This window comes from Corvus brachyrhynchos, unplaced genomic scaffold (assembly GCF_000691975.1).
Source record: "Corvus brachyrhynchos isolate BGI_N302 unplaced genomic scaffold, ASM69197v1 scaffold395, whole genome shotgun sequence".
Lineage (NCBI taxonomy): Eukaryota > Metazoa > Chordata > Aves > Passeriformes > Corvidae > Corvus > Corvus brachyrhynchos.
This window is the reverse complement of record NW_008238340.1, coordinates 953,205-976,581: the sequence shown is the minus strand read 5'-3', so window position 1 is coordinate 976,581 and position 23,377 is coordinate 953,205. Positions and strand designations below refer to the sequence as shown.

The 23,377-nt window shown below is 44.9% G+C and overlaps 1 protein-coding gene across 1 annotated transcript in view; it reads right to left on the bottom strand.

The window, feature by feature from the left end:
* Nucleotides 1-9,673: 9,673 nt before the first annotated feature.
* The window catches only part of LOC108446907 (putative uncharacterized protein C1orf196), a 61,476-nt gene continuing 47,772 nt past the window's right edge, over nt 9,674-23,377 (bottom strand). Inside the window, exons 2-3 of the mRNA XM_017735051.1 lie at nt 18,980-19,137; nt 9,674-13,487 (exon numbers count right to left, since the gene is read on the bottom strand). Of these exons, the coding sequence (XP_017590540.1) occupies nt 13,368-13,487; nt 18,980-19,137 (278 nt within the window). The 3' untranslated portion in view covers nt 9,674-13,367. The remainder of the gene's footprint in view (nt 13,488-18,979; nt 19,138-23,377) is intronic.

The following is a 23,377-nucleotide window of genomic DNA, read 5'->3' as shown; positions in this document are numbered from 1 at the left end:
CCCACCCCTGCAAGCCATTTTTGGAACTGTAAAAGAGAAAACCAAGACAGGTTTTTAAGCAGGCCAGAACTCCCCTCCATGCATTTCAAGAGGCCTGGCACAGCTGGATGCTCCCTGATATTTGGCCAGGTGTGTTAAGTTATTTAAGCCATTATTTTTTACCACTATTGCTTTAGAGCTATAAAGAGAGATTAGAGCAGTGCTTCCAATCATGAAAGTTCTGTATCAGTAAGCACCCTACTCATCCCAAGGCAAACACCCACATGGCCAAGAACAGCAATCTTTGTGCTTTACAGGTGCAAAACAGATGGTGAGGAGTTAAGGAGCTGGTCCAAGACCTCTTTGCCAGATGGCACCAAAGGAGGGATGAAGGGTTAAAAGTATTTTTGGCATATCATCCTACCAGATAATGCATATTTGGTCAGGCATTGTATTGAGGGGAAGGGCTCTGGGGGTTGGAGTGGGAAGGGGAAGCTGGAGAGCAAAAATAAATGAAGGGAAGGGGGGAAAAAAGTTCTTTTCAATCCATTTGGCACAAAGGGCTCTGTGCCTGGTGAGCAGCACAGGTAGCCAAGCTGCAGAATTCACTGGGAAGGAGGGGATGTGCTCATTATTAGGGTATAATCATTTGTTTGATTACATTATTGATTATTGTTGTGATGATATTATTTAGTTTCACCCCTTATGTTCCCTGCTTCCTCTGTCACCACACAGTAACAAGAAGATCGTGTTATCATTATTAATACTCCCTTCTCTTGAAACCAAAAGAAGGATTCCTTTTGGTCCATGGATCATTCAGAGAGGCAATAAAGGGACCTCCAAGGTTTTTCCCAGTTAAACCAGTCCACCCCATGCACAGCAAATGTGACCTCTGACAGGGGGTTTTCCTGCAGAGACCTGAGTACCCTCCTGTCAAAATCGGAAGCTGCATCACAAAACCCACTGTGCAAAACTTGGGTAAGTACTTCTGACATTCCACCTCACAGTGCTTTGCTGCTCCAGCAGGTTTTAAAACACTCCAATTACAACCAGACTGTGTAGATCTATCTAATAGACAAATACAGCTTGGAGTTTGCAAGCAGGAACACATTCAGGATGATGTTGCTTTTAAACTAATGGGATTTGTAGCTCTCCCAGGTCAGGGAAGAGCCAACTGCTGTGATGCAGAGACAGAAGAAGCCACATTAGCCAGGGCACTGCAGGGCTTTCCATATTACAGCATTAGAATAAAAATAATGTGCTAGAAAGTGCTGTTTTGCAGCAGATTGGAGAGCACAGCGATTCCTGGCATGGCGCTGGATCAAAGCCGAATCCTATAGCATTAATTATGCAAACACCGATGAGAGACATTTTGCTGGTTAAAGCAAAGAGAAATAATCAGATTGGTGTCGTTACAGTGTGAAGCAGCAGAACAGATTCTGTGCAAACGATTAAATTCATTTGTGCAGTCAACCTGCACGGACATTTCTTCCAGATTTGCGAGTTCTTGTGCCAGTTTTCTCAAATGTGAGAAAACACGGAGCTCTCACGCAAATCCATGTCTGACATGGTGACAGTCCTTAAGTGTTTGGGCTTTTTTAATTTTCATAGTTTATCTGACTGGTGAGTCCCAGCCACAGAGGAAAACTAGCCAGGCACTTATGTGTGCATTGCTCTTGTCACATCTGAGAGACAAGAGCAAATTAGAGCCATTTTCTCTAACAAGACTTAGTTAAAATAGTAGCAAATGGCAAAATTCAGGTAGAAGGGAGCAAATAAACACCTTCACATAACAACTAAATTTACATAAGGTCAGTTCTTTAAAATAATCCAGCAGCACACCTGGATGAGTACACACACACAGCCTGCCTCAGGTTTTATTTAAATCAGTGTGGAGGATTGGACAACCCAGAAGGGAAAATCACCGAGTCGCTAAGGAAAGACATAGGCAGGAGGCAACTCCCTGTGTTTGTGGGTATTTGAGGAGTTAAGCATGGCTCCATGGGTACAACTCTCGCTGAGTGTCACCCAAGTTTCTGCCTTGGGCACCTTTTCCCCCCGTGGTATTTTGGATTCACTATCAAGCTCACATTTGAAGGCCCTGTCCACTTCCATAAGCTTCATTCTGCTGCCTTTGCTTGTCAGGTTTTAATTGCTTTGTGATGATAATTACAGCTCTTTCACAACTCTGCTCTCTGGGCTATTCCATCCCAGACTCAGCTTTCTTACAAGAGCCTCCGAAAGCCACAAAAATATTTCCAGCCAGTTCCCCACTCTGGGATCACTCACAAATACTTCCAGCTGCTCCCTTGTTTAGAGGTTTTGTTTAAAAGGGCATTACTCAGATCTCTCATTTTTCTGAAGAGTGCAACGGTGAGGTTTCTATCCCAGGATTCACCCTTATCCTCCCCTGCCCGAGGCAGCTGAGAGCTGTAACACCGAGTGCTTCTCAACCAGCCTGTGCCCGAGCCCGGCTGCCTCCTGGCTGCCCTCTTTTGTGACACCTACGGAGATGCATTGTTTAAAACCTCGGTTATTGTCCTTGCTGCACCCAGGAGGTTTCTTTCTGATCCAGCTTTTTACCCATCTATTCTTCTCCTCGTGGACTTGGCTGTTTAATCCTGGTTATGCACTGTCCGCAGTCACAGAAAGCCAAGGAGCTGGAAAAATCACAGAATAATTTGGGTTGAAAGGCTCATCTCATTCCACCCCTCCTGCCATTCCACCTTCCGCTATCCCAGGTTGCTCCAAGCCCCGTCCAACCTGGCCTTGGACACTTCCAGGGATGGGGCAGCCACAGCTTCTCTGGGCACCCTGTGCCAGGGCCTCACCTCCCTCACAGGGAAGAATTCCTGCCCTATACCTTACCCAAATTTATCCTCCTTCACCTATAAGCCATTCTTCCGTGTCCTGTCACTCCAGGCCCTTGTCAAAAGTCCCTCTCCAGCCTTACTGTAGCCCCTTTTAGATACTACAAGGGGCTCTAAGCCTTCCCTGGAACCTTCTTTCCTCCAGGCTCAACAGCTCCAACTCTCTCAGCCTGTCAGCAGATTTTTCTGTGTCCACACTGTTCACCTTTAACAATTTGAGTGGTTATATGATGATAATGAACCCAAGAGGCCACTTATTTTAGAGGGACACCTGTAGATGCTAAAAAAGCTGGCAGAGAAGTTTTCCTACTTTTTACAGCCGCTTATGAAAGTCTCTATTCTCTCGCAAGCTAGCTGTCAACAGTGTAGAGGGTTTTGTAAACCAAGACTTTCTCTCACAGGCGCAAACTTGTTATGCACAGTCTTGTTTTCCACACTGAAGAAAATATCTTGAAATGGGTGTCATAGCATTCAGCCAGTCACTCTGGGAGGTGTATGGTCAAGCACCCAATGGTGTTATGCCACTCTTGCGAACAAAGCTGTATAAATGAATCTGTAATTAATTAAATAATTCCATTCTATCCTGGACTCAAATTCCGTGTCTTTCATCTCATCGTCCCTGCGGACAACAGCGACAGGCACCCAAAACTTCAGAAATTTGTCTTCGCCCCCCAGGTCCTGCTCTCTTCTTTCCAAGCTCATAACAAAACCTGCCTTCACCCTGTCTGCATCAGCCTTTAACATCTGGAACACCAAACAGGACCTGGGGCTTTAGTATCTCTATGTCTGTATGTAAAGAGTACTAAAATGAGTGTTTCCACAAAAATAATTATGTCTACTTCTGGCAACCATTCGATCTCGCATCTCTCAGAAATATTATAACCATTTCAAAACTCTTGACTCCTGCTTTGATCTGGACACGCCAGGAAACTGTTATTTCTATATTGCAACCACATTTGAGCACCAATCCCACTGAGTTCCAAGTGACAGTGTTTTAAAAACGGCAAGAAACAATCCTTTGGATACAAATGAGCTCTCAAGAGCTTTGCTGTCCTGGAGGAAGGTCACCTGATGAAGAGCATCCTTGGCAGGGCCAAGGGATTTTGTTTCACGCACCAGAAAGCAGCAAAGCTGAGGAGTGGGCTGAGCTCACAGCCAGGAGCAAAGGGTTCAGGCAGCAGAAACACCCCAAAATTTTTAGCACTGCCACGTCTCTAAGAGAAACACGGTCTGAACACCCTAAAATACACCTCAGCAAAGTTATTTCCCTTTTTCCCTTCTTTTATTGATCCTGTAGTAACCGGGAATACCTCCAAGTTGTGACTGAGACAAGATAATCATCATTTGAACCTCCATGAAGGCCCCTCCCTTGCTCTCCAGGACAGGTTGGTGGTGAATCCTGTGCAATCCGTGCTTCCCGCAGGATGCGGGCGCCGTGCCCTGCCCGCGCCGGCTGCGGCTCTCGCTCCCGGCTCTGCCGAGAGGGACCATCTGCTCTGCAGCCAGAAAAAGGCACTCTTGGCTCAGATGGAGCCAGAGCTGCATCCAGACGAGCGAAAGGATTTCTGTTTTAGCCCTTTCTCTGGTGCTCACTCATAGTTTGTTCTCTGATGTTCATTTTTCCTATGTTTAAGTAGGAATGTGTGGCCATAGTTATTATTCTGCTCAAAGCCAAGCCCTTTATCCCATTTTATTCCTTCCATCCCAAAGCAATACCACACAGAGCCAAGCTATCCCCGTCTCCCTGTTCCCCACCATTCAAAGGACCACGTCCCCTTCTCTTTATGGCTTCCACAATGAACCTGCAGAACTGCTCGGCTCTGAAAATTCATTTTTTTCTTGAGTTTTAATGCTGCCTTATGGGTCCTTTGTTCAGTGTCAAACAAGCTGCTGTCGAGCTTTACCTCTCTTTGTCCTCTGCTTCTATAATTAGCAAAACTTCGTGGCCAAAGCCTCTGTTGTATACAAAGCACCTGCATTTCATCTCATTGGAAGCAGCAGTTTCCTAGCTGGAATGCAAGCACCTGCCTCTTGAAGCACAGTAATCCCACTAATTGGCTCCTCCTCTCCATTTTGCCTCTAAATATTCATTTTGTAGGGTGAAAAGGAGTGCTGCCACCTGCTACCACTCTTTTTTTTTTGCATCGTTCCCAGTGGATTTCTTCTACATATTTATCCAGGGCAGAGAAGCTGTTCCCCCTCCAGGTTTATCCTCCACAAGTGTCATGTAATGGGTTTCCATCCTTGCAGGAGGGACACGTGTGGCTCCCAGAGCTGCTTCCCGAGCTGACCCGCAGCTGCTGGCACATTTGGGATTTGCAAAGCCTTTAATTATCCCCCTTTCACTGTATCAGTCCAACGCTGCCCCTGAACACGTAATATATTATTTTAGTAGGCTGCCACAAGAGATCTCTCGGAAATATAATTTAATTCATGAGCTGACATAGGTGTATGCTATTTGTATTATAACTTGCAGCTTTCTTAATATTGGAATTGTCCCCAGTATTTGGGAGTCACTCTTTTGTCGGCTTTCCATGGATATTTGCAGTCCCCAGGAGTGTGTGTGCTACTGATGATGCAAACAAAATAATATGTATAAGCATATTATTTAGAAATTTAAAATACCTCATGAAAGCTTTTAAATGGCAAGATTTAAACTCATCAGATGTGTCCATGGGGCAAGAAGAACAAGAAATAGAAAACTAATCTCAAGCACAAAACATTTAACTTTAAAAAAAATTTCTAAGGGATTTCGTGTCCCTTCATCATGCTAAGGTCACATGTTGTGTTCTCCAAGTGAAATATACAGTTATCAACCCAGTTTTTTGATAATAAAAGCTACTGGCAAGAGAGCTATTGATAATTCTGGCACCAGAACATTAATTGATATTGCTTGCAGGCACTGGCAGTCCTCACTGCTTCAGGCAATCACTTTTGCATGAATTTAGATATTTTCCCTTAATTCTAGACAGAATGCAGAGAACATTTTAGCTAAAGAAGTGAGTTTCAAGGCAAAACATGGAACTTGCTAAGAATCATTAGCATAATTTTGAAGGATTCTTGGGCTTCTGCCTGTTCAGTTTTGCATTATTTGGGGCTCAGCCATCAGCAAACTGCTGAACAAGGTGTTCACCACCATCCTGCTCGGTGAGTCCTACACGGGCTGGTGTACACCTGAGCAGGGTGAGGAACGCAGCTGGGAGACATTGCACCATCAGAGGTCAAGGAAAGACACTTCCCTAAATACAGACAGACTTAGACATGGACAGAAATCTCCATGATGCCCAAGAGAGATATTTCTCAGAAGTGTCAGTGGCTCGGTCTCCTGAAGCTTCCCCAGAAAATGTGGTTTGGCACTCACAGGCCCCTATCACTTCTCAACTCCTACGTATCTTATCTAAATCTTTGCTTCCCTCCCTGCCTTCAGGAGAATACCAAATGCTTTCCAATACAGCACTTCTTGCTACTAAAAGCCGTCAGGAAATCATCCCTTCATGCATACTTGAGTGCATCACATCTGTGAATCTGCGAGAGATGCAATTCTTACTGCTTGAAAAAAAACCATTTTAAAAACCATCAGCATTTGCCAAAATCTGTATCCCCTCTAGAATAAGCTCCCTAAAAATCTCCAGCCACTAAAGGCCCCGAGCTAGTTTATCATCTCTTTTCCATGACCTTCATCTAACTTCAGCTCTCATACTCAGAGCAGGAGTGAGTTATTTTGATTAACGATGATTGCCTCTTTGTCAGCTCAGTAAATCAACTAAAATAAGAAACTCATACCTTGAAAAATTTAGAGGAGTTGCTGCCAAGTATTTTTATAAGGTCTTTATTCACTCTGTATTGTGGGCTCTACTCTCAAATGTGCCACAATAAAACCCGCTGCGCTCTCAATTCCCCTCCCTCCTTCTGCAAACGTTGCATTTCTCTGTGTTTTCCACAGAGCTGATACATTCATACAGCTGTAGGGCTGGTTTATTTTCTTGTTTGTGCAGAGTCATCACTGATCATATACACAATGTAAGCACAGCAGGAAGATTCGGGGCGGATCATGACTCTGGCTGTGACAGGACGGGTTACGTTAACAGACACTGGAGGCTTGGCAAGCTGGGGAAAAGGGATTGAAAGTTGCCAAGAGAGGAGCGCCTCAGTCCATTCCAGTTTGACAGGCAAGGGGTAATGGTGGCAAACTGGTAGAGAATAGGTTTGGATTAAATATAAGGAAGGAATTCTTCCCTGTGAGGGTGGGGAGGCCCTGGCACAGGGTGCCCAGAGAAGCTGTGGCTGCCCCATCCCTGGGAGTGTCCAAGGCCGGGCTGGATGGGGCTTGGAGCAACCTGGTCTGGTGGAATGGCAGAAGGGTTGAAACATACACTGCCAGGGATGGGGCAGCCACAGCTTCTCGGGGGACCCTCTGCCAGGGTCTCACCAGGCTCACAGGGAAGAATTCCTTCCTTATATATGATCTAAACATCCCTCTTGTTCTAAACACCCCTTTTCAGCTGGAAGCTGTCAAAGAGGGAGGGATGGGACATGTTGATCTTAAAGATTTTTTTCCAACCTAAATGATTCCATAATTCTGTTATGGACACAGCCAGCTCTGTGGCAGTGTGGCCTTGCATCACTACACGTGCATTAAGGGTGAGATTTGCCCCCACCATTTCAGGAACAAGTCAAAACAGAGACACCTTTGATGCCTTTGACACCAGAGACCCAACATGTCACAGGTCAGGACAGCACGGGCAGAGGATCAAACTGCCAGCTTGAGCTGATGACAGAGTGGAAAAGCACTTTGTTCCTTCCTGGTCTCCTCGTAACATGGCATGAGGATGGGGATCACGAGGCTTTGACATGGAAAAGGGGACAGCAAGGGGCAGAAGAGAAGAAGGGCCTCTTAGAGATGAGTTTCTGTCCATGGCACCCCATCAGCTCAGCCACCAAGGGCACAAGAGAAAAAAGTTTTCAGCAAAGCAGTGACACTGAGACCAGGATCTGCACCTTAAATACAACTCAAATAGAGCTGAGCATTCATTGCCATGGATTTCACGCTGTCTTTCAACAAGCAGCCAGTACAAAATGAAGCCCCTGTGCTCTGTAAAAGCAATGCCAGACACAAATCACTGTTTTCATGTAAAATCCTGGGGGCTTGTGCCAATATAAGCCAAGCAGTAGCCACAGATGTTAGTTAAGGACATCTTAGTGTTGTGTTCACTGTGCATTCTGCAGCCTAATTACACTGCCTTCATTATTAATAACGTACAAACTGAGTAGTGATAGATTAAGACAGTTTTCATTATTTTACTGTAGGTCTTCTACAATGCAAGTCAAAAGAAAGAGGATAAAAAGAAAATAAAAATCCTGAGATGAGTAGAGATTGTTGCGAACCCAAAAATGAGAGATAAAATATTTCTGAAAAACAGACATTCCTCTCACTACCATTATGCCAAAAATAATGGAGACTGACATCATTTGGAAGGGAAAGGGAAACAATCGGGGAATATTAATTGGGGCACACATCATGCAGTGATTTTGAATTCCTCTATGCAGAAAGACAGAGAGGAAAAAGTTGCTATATTCTCACAGCCTCTGGCTGTCTGTGGGCAGAAAGGGAAGGTTGTGCTTGAAAGAGGAGCCAGAGCTCCCCTGCAGTCAGCTGGAGCTCGTGTTCAAAGGGGGCAGCACTCCAGCTTTTGGGGTATGTGCTATGCATTTGTAGTTTTTTCTTTCTTTTTTTTTTTAAGCTGAAAAATGAAGATCTCTTGACTTCCCCCAGGCTACCTAACCTGGCTTCACAGCTCACCCCCTTTACAAAAGTACTGGTTCTACCTGTTAACCTGGCTGCTAGAATATTATAAAACATATTAGAGTCCTAGAGTAAATGTCTTTTTAAGCCATTGCAGAAAAAAAATAGACATTGGAAAGTTAATTCAAAAAGACAATCTTACTTTTTTGGCTTTCACACAGTACAGATACTCTCCCTATAGCCATTTCTATGGAGATTTCTCATGCATAAATAAGCATTAACGACTAATTCACAGTGTGAAAAGTATTATTCTAAGAAGAAACAAGGAAGATGGCCAGTGGGCCTGAGTGAATCACACACTACTTGTATGAGCTTATCCTTATGTTTTGGATATCTGGAAACAGCAGCAAGAAATGCCCCACACCAGCCAGACTCCCTCGGCTCCTCCAAACAATCCCTTCCCAAACCCAGCTTGCCAAGCAGGAGGGCAAGAGCTGCGGTGGTGCTAAAATAAGGGACTGCACCACTTCTTATTTTATCTTCCTTGATCACTTCATGGTCTTGCTTATAAAAGCACCTTCAGCAACTGGAAGATGTTGGATGCACCCTGAAGCCAAGAGGGATCATTTTTCAGGTGGTTTGCACAGATCCCTTTTTATACAGGATATGTATATACTTGTCATGTGGGGGGAAACTGAAAAGAATTAGGCTCCTAAACCCCTCAGGCTGCTCTTCCCTGAGAAGTCGTCTTGCTGGAGTGGAGCGATCCAGCTCCTCTTCAACATCTCCCCCATGTGGCACCAGCAACGTTCACAGCACACGATTCACTCCCAGCCAGGAGGAAGAGGCTGCTCTTCCCACTCTAAGTGGGAAACACTCTGCTGTAAATCCACACCTTACTGGCCACCAGCTTTCTCACGGTGTTGATTCACAAGGTCCTTTGTCCTGGCTCCATCTCACGCGTCATTCCAAGGTTCCGTGCTTCCCCCTTCCACAGAAATAATGTTGATATCTTTTAACGATCAGGCAATTTCTTTATGTGAGCTCTTTATTTACTTGGGGTGAATATTCAGAGCTTCTCTGTTTAGAAGGGTGAGGGCCGCGTGCTTGAAATCTAATAGAAGTAGAAGTTGGGTGACCGAGCAGCAAATTATTGGATTTTCCATAAAAGCCAGTCTCCACATGCTGGAGTGGAGGTTAAGTACAGAGAGAAGGTCAAAAACTGTAAGTACAGAGAGCAGGTCAAAACCTATCAAAAAATAGTTAATTAAATTTATATATCAAAAGAAAACAATCATGGTTTCCTTATAATGAGAATTTTCCTGTAACATTTAACTCACAGAAAGAGTGGCTAATTCCATTTATGTTAATATTAAACCAGCATACTTTTGCTTTTAGCTTAATCACTAAGCAACCAAGTTACCAGAAGAACACCGGTTATCCAGCAATTATCCCACAAACATGTCTGGGGCTGAATTCTGACATTGCATCATTAAAATCCATGGAGATTTTCCCGAGAGTCCCATGACAGGAATGCTAAGGATATAAAAACTGACATATGATTACGTGTTAATTGGTCCCAATCCCATTCGTGGTTCCAGTCCCATTCAAAGCCTTTTAATTCATGGAAGAGTTGGGCAGGAATGATAGCACCAATTATTGCTAAGAGGTACCAAGGTGCATTACTTGATATTTATTATTAACAGCATCTTTTAAAGCAATTTTCATCCTAAGGATCTCAAAGCTTTTGCACGTTAATGAATGAAGAGCCTCACACAATCACTGTGAAGTAGGCAAATATTATTCCCAACTCACAGATAAATGAGGAGGATGGGAATTAAATTACATCCCCAAATTTGTGCAATGGATAAAATACACCTTTTCCCTGAAGGAAGAGCAGATCTGCAGTGGTGACAGGGTCTTGCAACCAGTGAATCCATCTGCTTGCTGGGAAAAATTGGAGTAGAAAGAAAACCTGCAGTTTGCCAAAGCTCTGTGCAAACGAAATCGAATGGAATGTATTTACCATGGATGCTTTCCTAGGAAGGAGCTGAGCCTACAGCCTAGAAGGAGTTAAAGTAAAAAGGATTACCACATCTGGACAAGATCTGTTGCCAGGGTTAACTCACAAGGCTGTCTGGAATATTTTTGCAGGAATAGCAGCCCAGCATCCACTTTCAAAGACCAGCTCTTCCATTTGAACTTGTTTTCCAAAACAAGACAGCTTCTGCTTACAAAATTAGCTCCCTACCCAGCATCCGAGGCAGGAATATGGAGAAACAGTTTAATTTTTATCAAGCAAGTGCTTAAAGCAACTGTTGATATATGGGGAGAGAGCGCAAACGCTCGGTCTATCTCGCAGAGTCATTAAATATTTACTGGTCTTTCTGAGACAAAAATACAAATGTAAAGCTTGGCTGGCTCCCACCTCCTGCTGGGCTCAGCCTGGTGACCCCTGAGCTCACAGGTTGGAGGGGAAGTTTGCAGCTGACTCAGGAGAAGGATTTGCTTTGGGATGGAGCTCTCGAACTTCCCAGTGGCTTGGTCCAGCACCACGGTGCAGCTGCAGCTCACCTCAGGTTGAGGTGAGGTGCTTTAGCTCATTTGCTAACTGGAAATGGAACAGGAGACTCTCCAGGCAGGAGAAAACACATTGGGGGAATAGAACACATTTTCCTGAGTCTTCACATCCTGTGCTTCCCGAGCGCCGAGCGAGGCTAACTGGGATTTTCTGTTTCATTTGCTGGCTGCACAATTGGGGTTTTCTTCTGTTATTAACTGAGAAATCTGCATTGCCGATAAACTGCTGCGATAGCAGATACGTTCTGGTCTCCCCTAATTGCTTCTTCTACATTTGTGAAGATACTTATCGTTTCTCTCTCATGAGCTCCAATTAAAGCTTGCAGAGCTCTTACACACCCCCCGCTCATGAATACACATTGTGTTTTAAGTGAGACAAAATTGTCACCACTTCTTCCGTGTTCAACAGGACTCTGCAAATGAAACACTCTGTCTTGGACCACTGGCCCAGAGGTGTGAGGGTCTTTTGTGAAGGAATCTGGAATTTTTGTGAAGAAACTGGAATGTAGGAATTACCTGGATATGAATTCAATTTACAATATCCAGTATCTGCAGAGATCTGTCTGCAGAGATCTCAGCTTCTTTATGTATTTTCTCTTTTAATCAGTCCTGGTTCCCATCTGAATTGAAGAAAGGTGTCCATCAGGTTTTCTCAGCTGCTATACCCTTGTCTATACACACATACACACACACACACACACACAGAGACACACATATATGTATTTATTTACACGTATATCTGTATTTCTCTCTGAGGCACAGTGCTGAGTTGCTGCTATACAACCCCAGTCTGACCTCTCCACTGGCATGGCCATCCTCTCCTGCTAACCTCCACACCATCATAAAAACATAAAAGCCAACACTAACTTATAAGCAACTAAACAAACAACAAACCTGCTGAGGGCCTTGCTTCTGCACCCTTTAAAGGTGAGGTTATGCTCTCCTCTGTACATGTGATTTATTTTGTATTTTTTTTTTGTCTTCTACTCTTGCAGGATTGCAAATTCTGAAAGCATTTTTGAGCTTTCAATAGCAGTATCAAACCTAATTTGGAATAATGAGCCTTTTTCCAGTTCCAAAGGAGAGCAAAATAAGAAAGAACGAGAATGAAATCAGAACCGACCCGATGTCACCGTGCTGAACCACCTTGTACCCAGTGAATTACCATCAGCACCAGTCTTACAGCAAATGGAATTTTGGGATTCAGCACCATTATTTAGTGATCTAAATACTTCTTTGCAGTGATGGTAGGCAACAGAATCCATCCTTTGCATGGTTCCAGCTCAGGTTTGACCTCCTGAGGGGTAGGAAAAGCACAGATTGCTGCTGGGACAAAAGCTTCATAAATTCATCCTGCATCTCTCTCAGGAAAAAAAGGAGCTGATCTTTCTCCAAGGCTGCAACTCCCATTTTTACAATCATTTTGTAAAGCTCCTTATCCTGAGTCTTGGCTCAGGCAATTCATGGGTTTTGAATCAGGCATGACCACCAGGAGGGATGGGACCCAGCCCTTGTGGGTCACCAAGGGTGTGCTGGTAGAGAGAGCAGCACATTCCAGCTCACCTGAGTTAGGGGCGTCTCTGACCCCTCATCATACAGCACAACATACTCCAAATAAATTGAATTAATAGAGGCAGCCCACAAAGGAGTTTTCCCTCCCCTCCCAGGCCATGAGAGAGGCAGCAGGTTGTCAGGTACCTGTTTAGGGACAAGCACCACAAGACAGGCTGTGTAACACACGGTAATGATGTCATTAGACACAATGAGGTCCTTGATGAAGCTTCAGAGGTTCTGCCTCTTATCTTCTCCTCCTTCGACACATGTCAGTCTTTTGTGCTCCCCTTTTAGACCTAGAGGGATCGTTAGAAGGTGTGCTGCTAGGGCTTGAAGCAGCCAAGAAGACTCCTTCTTATGGAAATGGCATGGTGAGATTAATGTAAAACAAATACAACATGCAGAGCAGCAAGTTTGTTTTTTCGGCTCTCCTCCAGATACACCCGGACTTGAACTGAAGCTGTTTTCCAAACCAAACCAGCTCATGGAATGTGCAGGCTGAGATAAATGAACACCAAGATATGTGAACACCAATTTGCTGCATTTTGATAGTACTCCGTAACAGAATTTGCATCATATCCATTTCTGCAGCCTTCGAAACACATCAGTGTGGCGAGAACACTTTCAGAACTCCAACAATTTCAGTTTATTGAAACACAGAGCAAATTCTCCTTCCCCTGTTCTTCTTGTTGATACTGATAGGACCCACTCGCGTGAAAATAAGGGTCGTGGGGCGTTGCTCCTGAAGCTCTGCTATAAGTCTGAAGAACAGATGGTGAGAAGTGTTTAAGTAACAAACAAAGTATTGCAACAACATGGCTGGTTTTATACAACAGACCTCTGCAGAAAATAACAACCATTTTTAAAGGTCAGTTGGGGAAATAGCTCTGCTCTGCTACCAGTTCTGCAGCAATTACTGCGGCCATCTCCATAACAGCCTGCTTGGGAAGGCAATGGGGACCACTGGAGAAAAGATTACAAAGTAAAAGGGCTTGAGGAATTATTATTTTGTCTGGTTAGAAAGGGAGGGTAATACAAAAAGCCAAAGCCCAACAGCTGGTGGGATGTTGAATGGCTAAATGTAAGTCATGCCAAGTAGGTTTTCCTTTTTTCCATAAACTGAAAGACTCTCACCTTAAATGATTTATTTACAGGGCATCAGTGTCAGGCTTAAAAGGCTTAAAGTGGTGACAACTCAAATACTCAGATATTTTCCAAAGAAAACCAAGGCAATATCCTCTGTCCAAACTGGCATTAATTTCATCTGCAGACCTGTCCTGGCAGACACCCACTAAAGGTTTGTCCCATGAGCCAGTGAGGGCTGGAGCCGTTTGATTCAGAGTAAAGGAAATAAAAACCAAGCGAACAAAAAAAACCCCAAAAACAAACGACCCACAAAAACGCTACAACACCAGATTTTAAAGAAAAAATACTTCTAAGTGTAAATGAAAGTGTTCTCTCCCCTCTGATTTTTGGGCAATGAGAACACTATTTTGTTAACAACTTAGGTTAGAAGTACCACCAGGCTGATTTTCTGCCTTTACCTAAGAAATAAATGAACTTCCCAGCAGAGAAACAGTCGAATATCTCAATGCCCTCACACTCTCATGCCTAGACAGCAACTGCAGCACAAGTAAATCTAAGCCAGGTGCCCCACAAACGTGATCTTGTTTTTAATTCATCATCTGTGGTATGACCTCATTCAAAAAGTCCAATGCAAACCCAAAGATGGTTTTGATGTCTTTTCATTCCCTCCAGAGCAACACCTGAGGATAATCACGACACTGCTGGGAAAGGCACTGAAGAGATAGTATTCCTCCCAAAGAACTTCAAATCCACTTGAAGTCAATTAAACACTTCATGGAAGGAACCAAATGGACTGAACTTCCTGAAAGCTTGGCTTTTGAGGGCAGGCACCTAGGAAAATTTCATGTGTTCCTTCATATGAGAGAGAATATTGCCTTACATGTAGGGCTGGTGCTGGTGCCTGGGTGCACCTTTTCTGTTCGTTAGACAAATTCCTTTGGAAACAGCTGGATTAGAGCTGATGCACTGGCTCAGCCCTTGGATGTTGTGTACCTTCTGCTCCACGCCAGTCCAGTCTCTCACAATTGCAATTAGAAACAGAAACTCAAGTAAAACAAATCAAAAAGTAATTTAGGCAAAGCTGGGGGGTGATTTAAAGTTTGAAGGTGTAATGGATTCATGTCACGTGTGTCTCAGAAGCAATAAATCCTGCTTAGGGAAATGTCTGAGGAAAAAGCACTGCTAGGCTATAAAATTCCACCTCTGAGGATTATAAAACAACAGGCACAGAGCAAACATCCTTTCTGAGCATAATAGGACTGTCAGAAATGATTGACAACAGTGACAATCTATCAGAGGCTGCCATGTCTCTGCAGCAGCGCCGTGCACGGGGCTGTCTGGCAGCAGCGGAATTGTTTATTCACTCCGGCACCGGGCGGAGGATGGGACATGTCACGGGGAATAAATGCACCTTTTCTCTCCGCCTGATTTTGTGCACCCGCATTATCTCAGCACACCTTTTAGCTCCGACAGCACCATTTCCATTCCCCCCGGAGCCCTCCCCCCGGCCAGGTAGGCTGTGGACTCACGAAGGGAAGGTGCTGCCTGGCGTCAGGATCGTGCTGCAATCCTGGGATGAGCATCAGGAATGAACGACCTGGGAACAAAGCCCCAGCCCTCACCCGCAGGGAGGGCGCTGCTCCTTTCCCAGAGCTCTGTCAGCCCAGCAGCCAGCGCACAAACCCTGTGGCCAGGGGTTTTCGTGGGGAGGAAATCCTATGCAGGGTGTGGAACGGATGGAGAGTACTGGGGTCAAGAGATCCTGCAGATTGTAATGACTTTCATTAAATCACTGTCTGCCCTGGGCTGAATTCGAGCTGACAGCCTATTGCTGAGAGACTTCACACAGCTTATTACCTCTCCCTGCATGCAGTTTAACACTGCTGAAGGGGCTGATGGATCAGCAGCCCCTCAGCCAGCCCACAGCCCCCAGCAACATTCTCCCACCAGAGCCACCTTGTCTGCCACCAATGCCGTTTCTCTAGCCAGGAGTGCAAAATATGCCCCATTCTCCATGGGGAGAAAAACCAACTGCACATCGGAGATGAGAAGAATTTTTTCCCCCACTCAACAGCTATTTCTCCACGCTGCTTTTACCAACGATTTGACCTCTAATTTCCCCTATAAAGCCACAGTCACTACTGTCAGAGTTGCTTGTACACCACTACCACAAAACTGAGGCATTAAAATCTGTGAAAAGTAGAGTAAATTGACAAAACAGATGGGCAAAAGAGGCTCTTCCAAGCAGCCAAGGGAGAAATAAATATAGCTTAATACGTGAAGGGACTGGGCTGATGCTCAGGGGCACAGAGTCAACATTCTAACTAGTAGAAAGTCCAGCTGTGAAACCCCAGGCAGGCTCCCTGATGCCTCTGTGCTGTGGTTCCTCTTCTCCACTCTGATGAGCACCCTTGTCCTTTGTGCTCCCAGTGACACCTCACTGAGAGAGCAGGGACCTGCCCCTTCACAGGCAGATGCACATGGTCCCCAGCACAGCCTCCTGTAAAAGCCCTCACAGAGTTTTCCAAACTGGAAAGCTCTGTGTGTTGGTTCAGTGATTCATCTTAAGCCAAAAAAATGACTCAAGATCGAAGTTAGATCTCTGGTGAACCCGAAAACTTTGTTTCAGCAACATCTCCTGGTGTGTGTCCAAGCAGAGTTCCAAAAATGTGTCCAATTTCTCTCCATGCCAGAAGGGCAGCAGGCATGAGGCATCACGCCCACATCATCCCTGCCTTTTCAAAGCAGATTAATAGTGGCAGAGAAGTGAGAAATGCCCATTAACTGTCCCCTCTGACCAGTCACTCCTGCTGGGTTAGCAGCCCAGCTGATTTCTACCCAAAATTTCAAGTTGGATGTTTTCTCCTCAAATTATCTACCAGTCAAAATCAGGTCCATGGCAAGAGAGGGGAGTCAAAGTGCCAAGCACTGGATTTCAGATTATTTTTGTACAGAGCCTCGCACAATCAATACTGTTTACAGCTGCAGGGCTCCATCTTCCCATCAAACCACTAACCAGGAAGCAAAGAGGGCAGGGAAGGGAAGGGAAATAATTGCATCGGTGATATTTCTTCCTCCCCTGTGATTAGAACCATAGGGCACTCTGCAGTCAGGGTTAGCAAGTATTTATAATCACACACACTGGTGGGGATATTCTGTTGATATTCCTGCTAGCCTCATGTTTCTTTCATTCCTCAGAGGATTTATTTTATTGGGTTTTTTTTAAACTGGATGTTATCACCCGTTTACTTCCATCCTTCTACTCACCACTACCACTTCTCACCTTGTCATTCTTCCAACTTGAAAATCCCAGGCAAGAAAACATCCTGTCCTTTCTGGGAAGGGATCCAGGCGCATCACGAGGATACCGGAGCACTTGACATTTCCCCATTGTTCTTAGCATTTCCTAATCAGTCTCTCTATCACAGGCACCAATTAATATGCATTCAGGACAGCTGATAAGTAGGAAAGTAATTCTTAGGTGCTAAAAATAGAATTCCTGCACAAGGTGATTATCAATAGGTATCTTTTTGCCCCATATTTATTTTAATCTGCCTGTAAGCATCTCCCTGCTCTCATGCCTGGCTCCCCAGAGGTATTCAAAACCTCTGAAAGTGTCCAAGGCCACTTGGATGGGGTTGGATGGGGCTTGGAGCAACCTGGTCTAGTGGAAAGTGTCCCTGCCCAGGGTAGGGAGTGAAATGGGATGAGCTTTAAGGTCCCTTCCAACCCAAACTTTCTGCCCAAAATTTCAAGCTGGACGTTCTTTCCTCAAGTTATCCACCAGACAAAATCAGGTTGATGCCAGAAGAGGGGAGTAAAAGGGCCAAGCACTGGATTTCAGCTTATCTCTGTACAGAGCCTCACACCGGGAGGATTCCATGGATTTCCGTGGATTCTATGGATTTCTGGGATTCTATGATTTTATTCCCACCTGCAGGGGAATCAATACAACCTATTCCCACTGTGGAAGCAGATCCGAAAGCACAGTTTAGCCCTTTGTGTTCTCCATGACTCTTCAACAGCATTAACTCCAGTGGCTTGGGGTAAACGGGGGTGACTTGGCTAAAGATGTGCCAAAGTGAGATCAGCACCATCCCCACAGAAACGAAATCCCGAGCACAGCAGGAAGGGTTTGCTCCCTGTGCGCTCCACAGCCTCCAAACCCTGGACTGACTCCTTGTGCAAACACACACAACATTAAAATAAGTGTGCCACTAACAGCAGGGATCCCCAGGCCACTCCCCACATGCAACAAGAACCCTGCCAGCCAAAGTCATTAAGACCAAAGGTTTTGGAAGTGAGAGAAGCAGATAAGATAAGATAACCACCAGACTCCATGTGGGAGAACATGGAAGTAAGACAGACCATCCCCAGTCCTGGAGAGCTCAGAAGGTCCAGCCTTGTCCACACCTGTTGAGCTTTTGATGGGGTACCCTTCCTTCTCAGACCTCAGGAGGCCTCAGGCCTCCTCTGCCTGATTTTAGGGCCTGCCAGAGGAGAAGGGAGAGGAGACCACGCGATTTCAAAAGAGCCCTCTGACAGAAGCTGTCCTTTTCCATCCAGGCTTTGCAAATAAAGACCAAAAGGGAATATACAAAGATAAATGCAATTAATATTTCAAAGGGTGGTTTTTGTAGGCTGAAGGAAACACTGCAACACAGCAAAGCTACAGAGAAAGAGATTTTTTGTTGAAGCAGCAAAGGCACAAAGAAACATCTGCACACCGTTTCATGACTTTTAACTGGCATTTTAGAGCTTGGCTAAACCAAGAGCTCAGTTGTCTGGTGCTTCTAAAACTGGCATTCAGCACAGATGCTTAGTGGAAAGATGATTTTCTTTTGGTAGTGCTGACGCTGGATTCCCATCAACGGTGTTATTGCTGTGTTCCCATCAATGGGTACATTGCTGTATTTTCTCCTGAAATTAAGAGCCATTTTCAAGCCTGAATCTGAGGCTCAGCCCCAGCACAAGCTGCACACTCTGTGCACTGAGATATCCTTCCCACAGCTGCAGATTTCAGAAGCCAAAATCGTTTTAAAGAAGAGTCAGCAATTAATGTTCTCCACTGCTAAAACTGCACATAAAAATGACATATTCCTCCATATCCGTATAATGTGCCTTCCTCACATACAATACAATACACGTGTGTGTATTGATCCCCTACCTGTGCATCCATCAGGAGGTGCCTCATCAGCATCATGGCACTTTTCAGAGATTCCTTCTCACTGGGCAAAAAGGCGTCTTCGTCCTCGTCCAGGGTTTTTGACTTGTTGACGATAAAATGGGAGATCTGGTCATTCAAGGAATGCAGTGATTCAACAGCTGTGGAGACAAGAGGGAAAGCAAAAAACAGGAATGAAACCAGGCTGGAGGAAGCCAACGTAATTTTTTCAGTTTGAGATGAGTGTCATTTGCTCTGGAAAAGTGTAGCTGGGAATAACTGGTCCCCATTACCTCCCTTGGATTCCCCCGAGAGGACCAGCAAAGGCATCATACAGACAGGGACACAAGGCCCTGAGCAACCTGGTCCAGGGGAATGTGGCAGGGTGGGTGGGAATGAGGTGATATTTAAGGCCGCTTCCAACCCAAATCATTCCAGGATTCCATGATTATGTGTCTAATCTCAAGTAACAGCTCAGTAACAGGCTGAAATAAAACTAAGAAAAAAAATTAAGTCAGTCTCTTGACTCCCAGCCCAGAGACCTGCCCCTCTGATGTTCAGGGACCCAGAACTTCAGACAACATGAGGACAGAAACTGAGAAAATTGATTTTTTATTAGCTAGAGTAGGAGTGAGTCAGACCAACAACTAAAATATTGCTCATTTTCTTTCTTCAAATTATCGGTATTTGAATCACTGTTAATCTTTTAAATTCTCCTTCATGGGTTCAAACCCCAGGTATTATATGCGAGATTCTGCTCCCAGTCATACACATCAGAAATCACCACCTCCACGGCTCACAGAAATCCCCCAGCAATTTCACACACTTTATGAAGCTGCAGTTTATATATGAACCAATGGTCACATTTATTTCTACCCAGTGAAAAGCTCTGGACTTCTACAGATTTGAAAAATCTGCTCTGCAATTTGTTTTTCAACCATCGCGAGTTTGGAGGTTTCATTTTTACTGCTGGCTCATTAAATAAATGAGGGCCAAATAATTCTTCAGTGTGTTTTCTTTGTGCTGGCGGCTCAGGCAGTGGAGCCCTTTGATAAGCTCAGAGTAACACATCACTGTCATACCCGGAACGTGCTGCAAATCCTGCCTTGCTCAGGCTGTTTATGAATAAAGCAATGTGTTATTTAGGACTCTCTGACAAACTGATCTTAAGAACATGAGGCATTTGAAATATACGCGACCTAGTTCTGTCTAAAGAAGATCTTACCACAAAATTTGAAGTAGTAAAGATTAGCCAGACACCACTCATTGAGGAGCAAATCTTCCCCAGACAAAAGGGCCATAACAAATCAGAGTTACGTCTCCAAAATGCAGGACAGAAAGAGCAGAATCCTCTTTACTGAGAGGGTTTATTTTTTGTTAAAATAATAAAATAAAATCTGTGCGTGGCAATTCCTTGGTGAGGGGATTGGGAGGATTCCCAGTGCTCAGGGTGTTCATGCACCTCCTGCTAATGGAAAAGGGGTTTGAGGCTCACTGCGATGGAGGGTCCATTTTAAACCACAGCATAAATCATAGAATCATACAATGAATGATGGAATGGTTTGGATTGGAAGGGATCTTAAAGATCATCCCACTCCACCCTGTGCCATGGGCAGGGACAACTATCCCAGGTTGCTCCCAGCCACATCCAACCTGGCCTTGAACATTTCCAGGGATGAGGCAGCCACAGCTTCTCTGGGCACCCTGTGACTGTATAACAATTGTACTGCTGGGTGGGACTCCTGTGCACCCCACAGTCCTGCTTGTCACAAGTCAGTCCAGCCTCATCTCTGTGACCCAAACCCCTCCTGCTCATGGGTCGTGGCCCGTGGAGCTGGAGGTTCCCAGAGTGATGCTCTGAGGAGGACACAAGGCCTGGAGAGCAGCGTGGCACAAAGGGGTGGTGGAAACCACGTGTAGATAAACTTCTCCAAGTCACCATTAACAAATCATTTTGTAGTCATATGTCCTCACACCAACCAACACTTATGAGCCCAGGGAGCTGTGGATTTTCCATCCAGAAGAGCAGCAGGCACACAGCTGGACACAGGCAGGAGCAGCTTGATTTTCTTATCACTTCTAGACTGAACTAGCATCTCTATCAGACATGTCAGGCCTGAAAGCCATCTCCCCATCACTAATGCACCAGTATTGATTCATCCCATCCTTTCTGACCCATGAGGAATTGAGGACAGATCATTTTTTTACTACTCTGAAATTTTGGCTGGAGCCCTAAGCCCACATCTGCTTTCAGTAATACAAATGTACACCAGAGTTCTCCTCCTCGAGCTGGTGGCTCCCTTCCAGATTTACATAGACTGTGACCAGAAACTGGTACATGGAAAACTTCTCCCAGGCTTTCTGATTTTAAAGTAATTCAAAACAAACTAAATTATATTATTCTAAATTATTCCAACCTCCTTATCTGAAGCTGGAGCTCTACATTCTCCGATATTTCTTCTCTTTCTCTTCGGGAAGTTTAGAGCTGTGGGAGCAGAATGGGGCACATGAAGCTCAGGGGGGCAAATGCTTCTCTCATTTGTAATTCTTTAGGTTTAGAGAGATGCCAGAGAAACCAGAAAAAAAGAATTTTCCAGTAAGAATGTGGGAAAAGCAGATCAGTATTGACTTGAACCAATTTTTAGAGGGATCTGCCACAGGGCTGAGTTTATACTCTGCTCAGCAAAACAATCTTTTCCCATGAACACAATGGAAACTGTATTGGAAAATAAAATCCTCTGGGTCTTCCTCCTGAAAGTAAAAGAGGCATTTCCAAACCTCCAGCCTACACACACAGTGAAAACAAAGCTGAAAAGACCAAACCATCCCTGACACTATTTTTCTGGAAGTCCTGTGTCAGTCTGCAACACAGCTTCTGAAGGACCCTTCTTATAAGCAGATGAAATTTGATATTTCTCATTTAAATCAAGAGAAACTTCCTGCCTTTTGCCCACTAAAAACCTAAAGGAGAAGGATGATGAGGCAAACCCTTCATCTCTCACAATGTTGTAGCTCAGACATTTCTGCTGAGCAACACTTCTGCTAACCCAGACAGTTCTTTGTGAAAACATAGAATTCTTTTTAAAGGGAAAAAATATGGACCTCAGATATAAACACAGGTTGCTCAGTGGAGATTAAAAGATACTTCTTGGTCCCCTAAAATAAAAAAAAAGAAAAAAAGCAAGACAACACCTTTCCCTTGCTGTGTGATTCCCCTTGGCTCGAGGTTGATAACACATCAGTAACACTGCATGTGAGACAACCAGCTAAATAAAAGTTACAGCTGTCAAAGTCCTGTCAGCATCCCAGCTCTTCCCATTGCAATTTCATCATTTCCTCACTGCGAGGGACAATTTCAAGAGGTGAAGGAACCATAACAATCCTCTGTTAGCACTTTGATGTCACCCCAAAAAGAGATCAAATAATCTCTGAGGGGGGCGGGGGTTCTGCCTGCTGCTGTCAGAGATGATGTGCTGTGCTGGGGTGCTCAGGTGAGGACCACTGGCCACCCCCAGAAGCAAGAAGGGGTCGACAAAGTTGGTTTTCTGCGGGGCAGAATCACCACAGCCTGAAGGACATGGAGGGGAAAAAGGAAATTGCTTTCTGTCGGAGACGAGGGAGAAATTATACTTGCGCCAAAAACTCATTCAAGGAAGAGGCTGAAGCAATAAAGTTGTTCCAGGAGACCCCATTTTATACACTCCAGCTACTGCCCAGATGAGCACAAAATAAAATAAAGCATAGATAATATATCCTGAGATCTACTGACAAAAGCCAGCAGAGTCTAAAATTAATTCTCGGCAGCAGGAGTGAGTAAATGAAAGAGGACGGACACGATCGTAATTTTATCAAGGGTGGCTGTGTAAGGATTCCTGGGCTCCTGAGCCACCTCTGCTACACAGAAACAGAGAAGACATTTAAGTCTGACTTCTGTGTGAGCAGTCAGCTCTCGCCACTGGGGATCTGCTCCCATGGAGAGAAAAGTCAGAAAGCTGCACTGCGTGGATGGATCCTTTGAAAACCCATCCCAACGGAGCAGCGTTCAGAGCTCCGGGCTGCCAGGGAAACCTTGCCGGCTAATGAGGCCCACAGACAGGGATGTGTGTGGGCAAATTGTGCGATTCATTAGTGTTTAATGCTACAAAAGAGCTTCTCGAGTAACGGCCACAGGGGTTGTTTTGCAGTGAGGAAAAAGAAAATGCTCAAAGCACTCCAGGCCTTCCCTGTCCGAGCTCTCCCTGTGTTTTCTGCAGGGCCACTCCAGAGCCAGACTCAGGGTTCAGTAACGCGAGGAGCCCTGAGTGTCCAAATGCCTTCCAGCATCTCCCACATTATGGAATGATGGAGTGGTTTGGATTGGAAGGGACCTTACAGGTGATCCCATTCTCTCCCTCCTGCCAT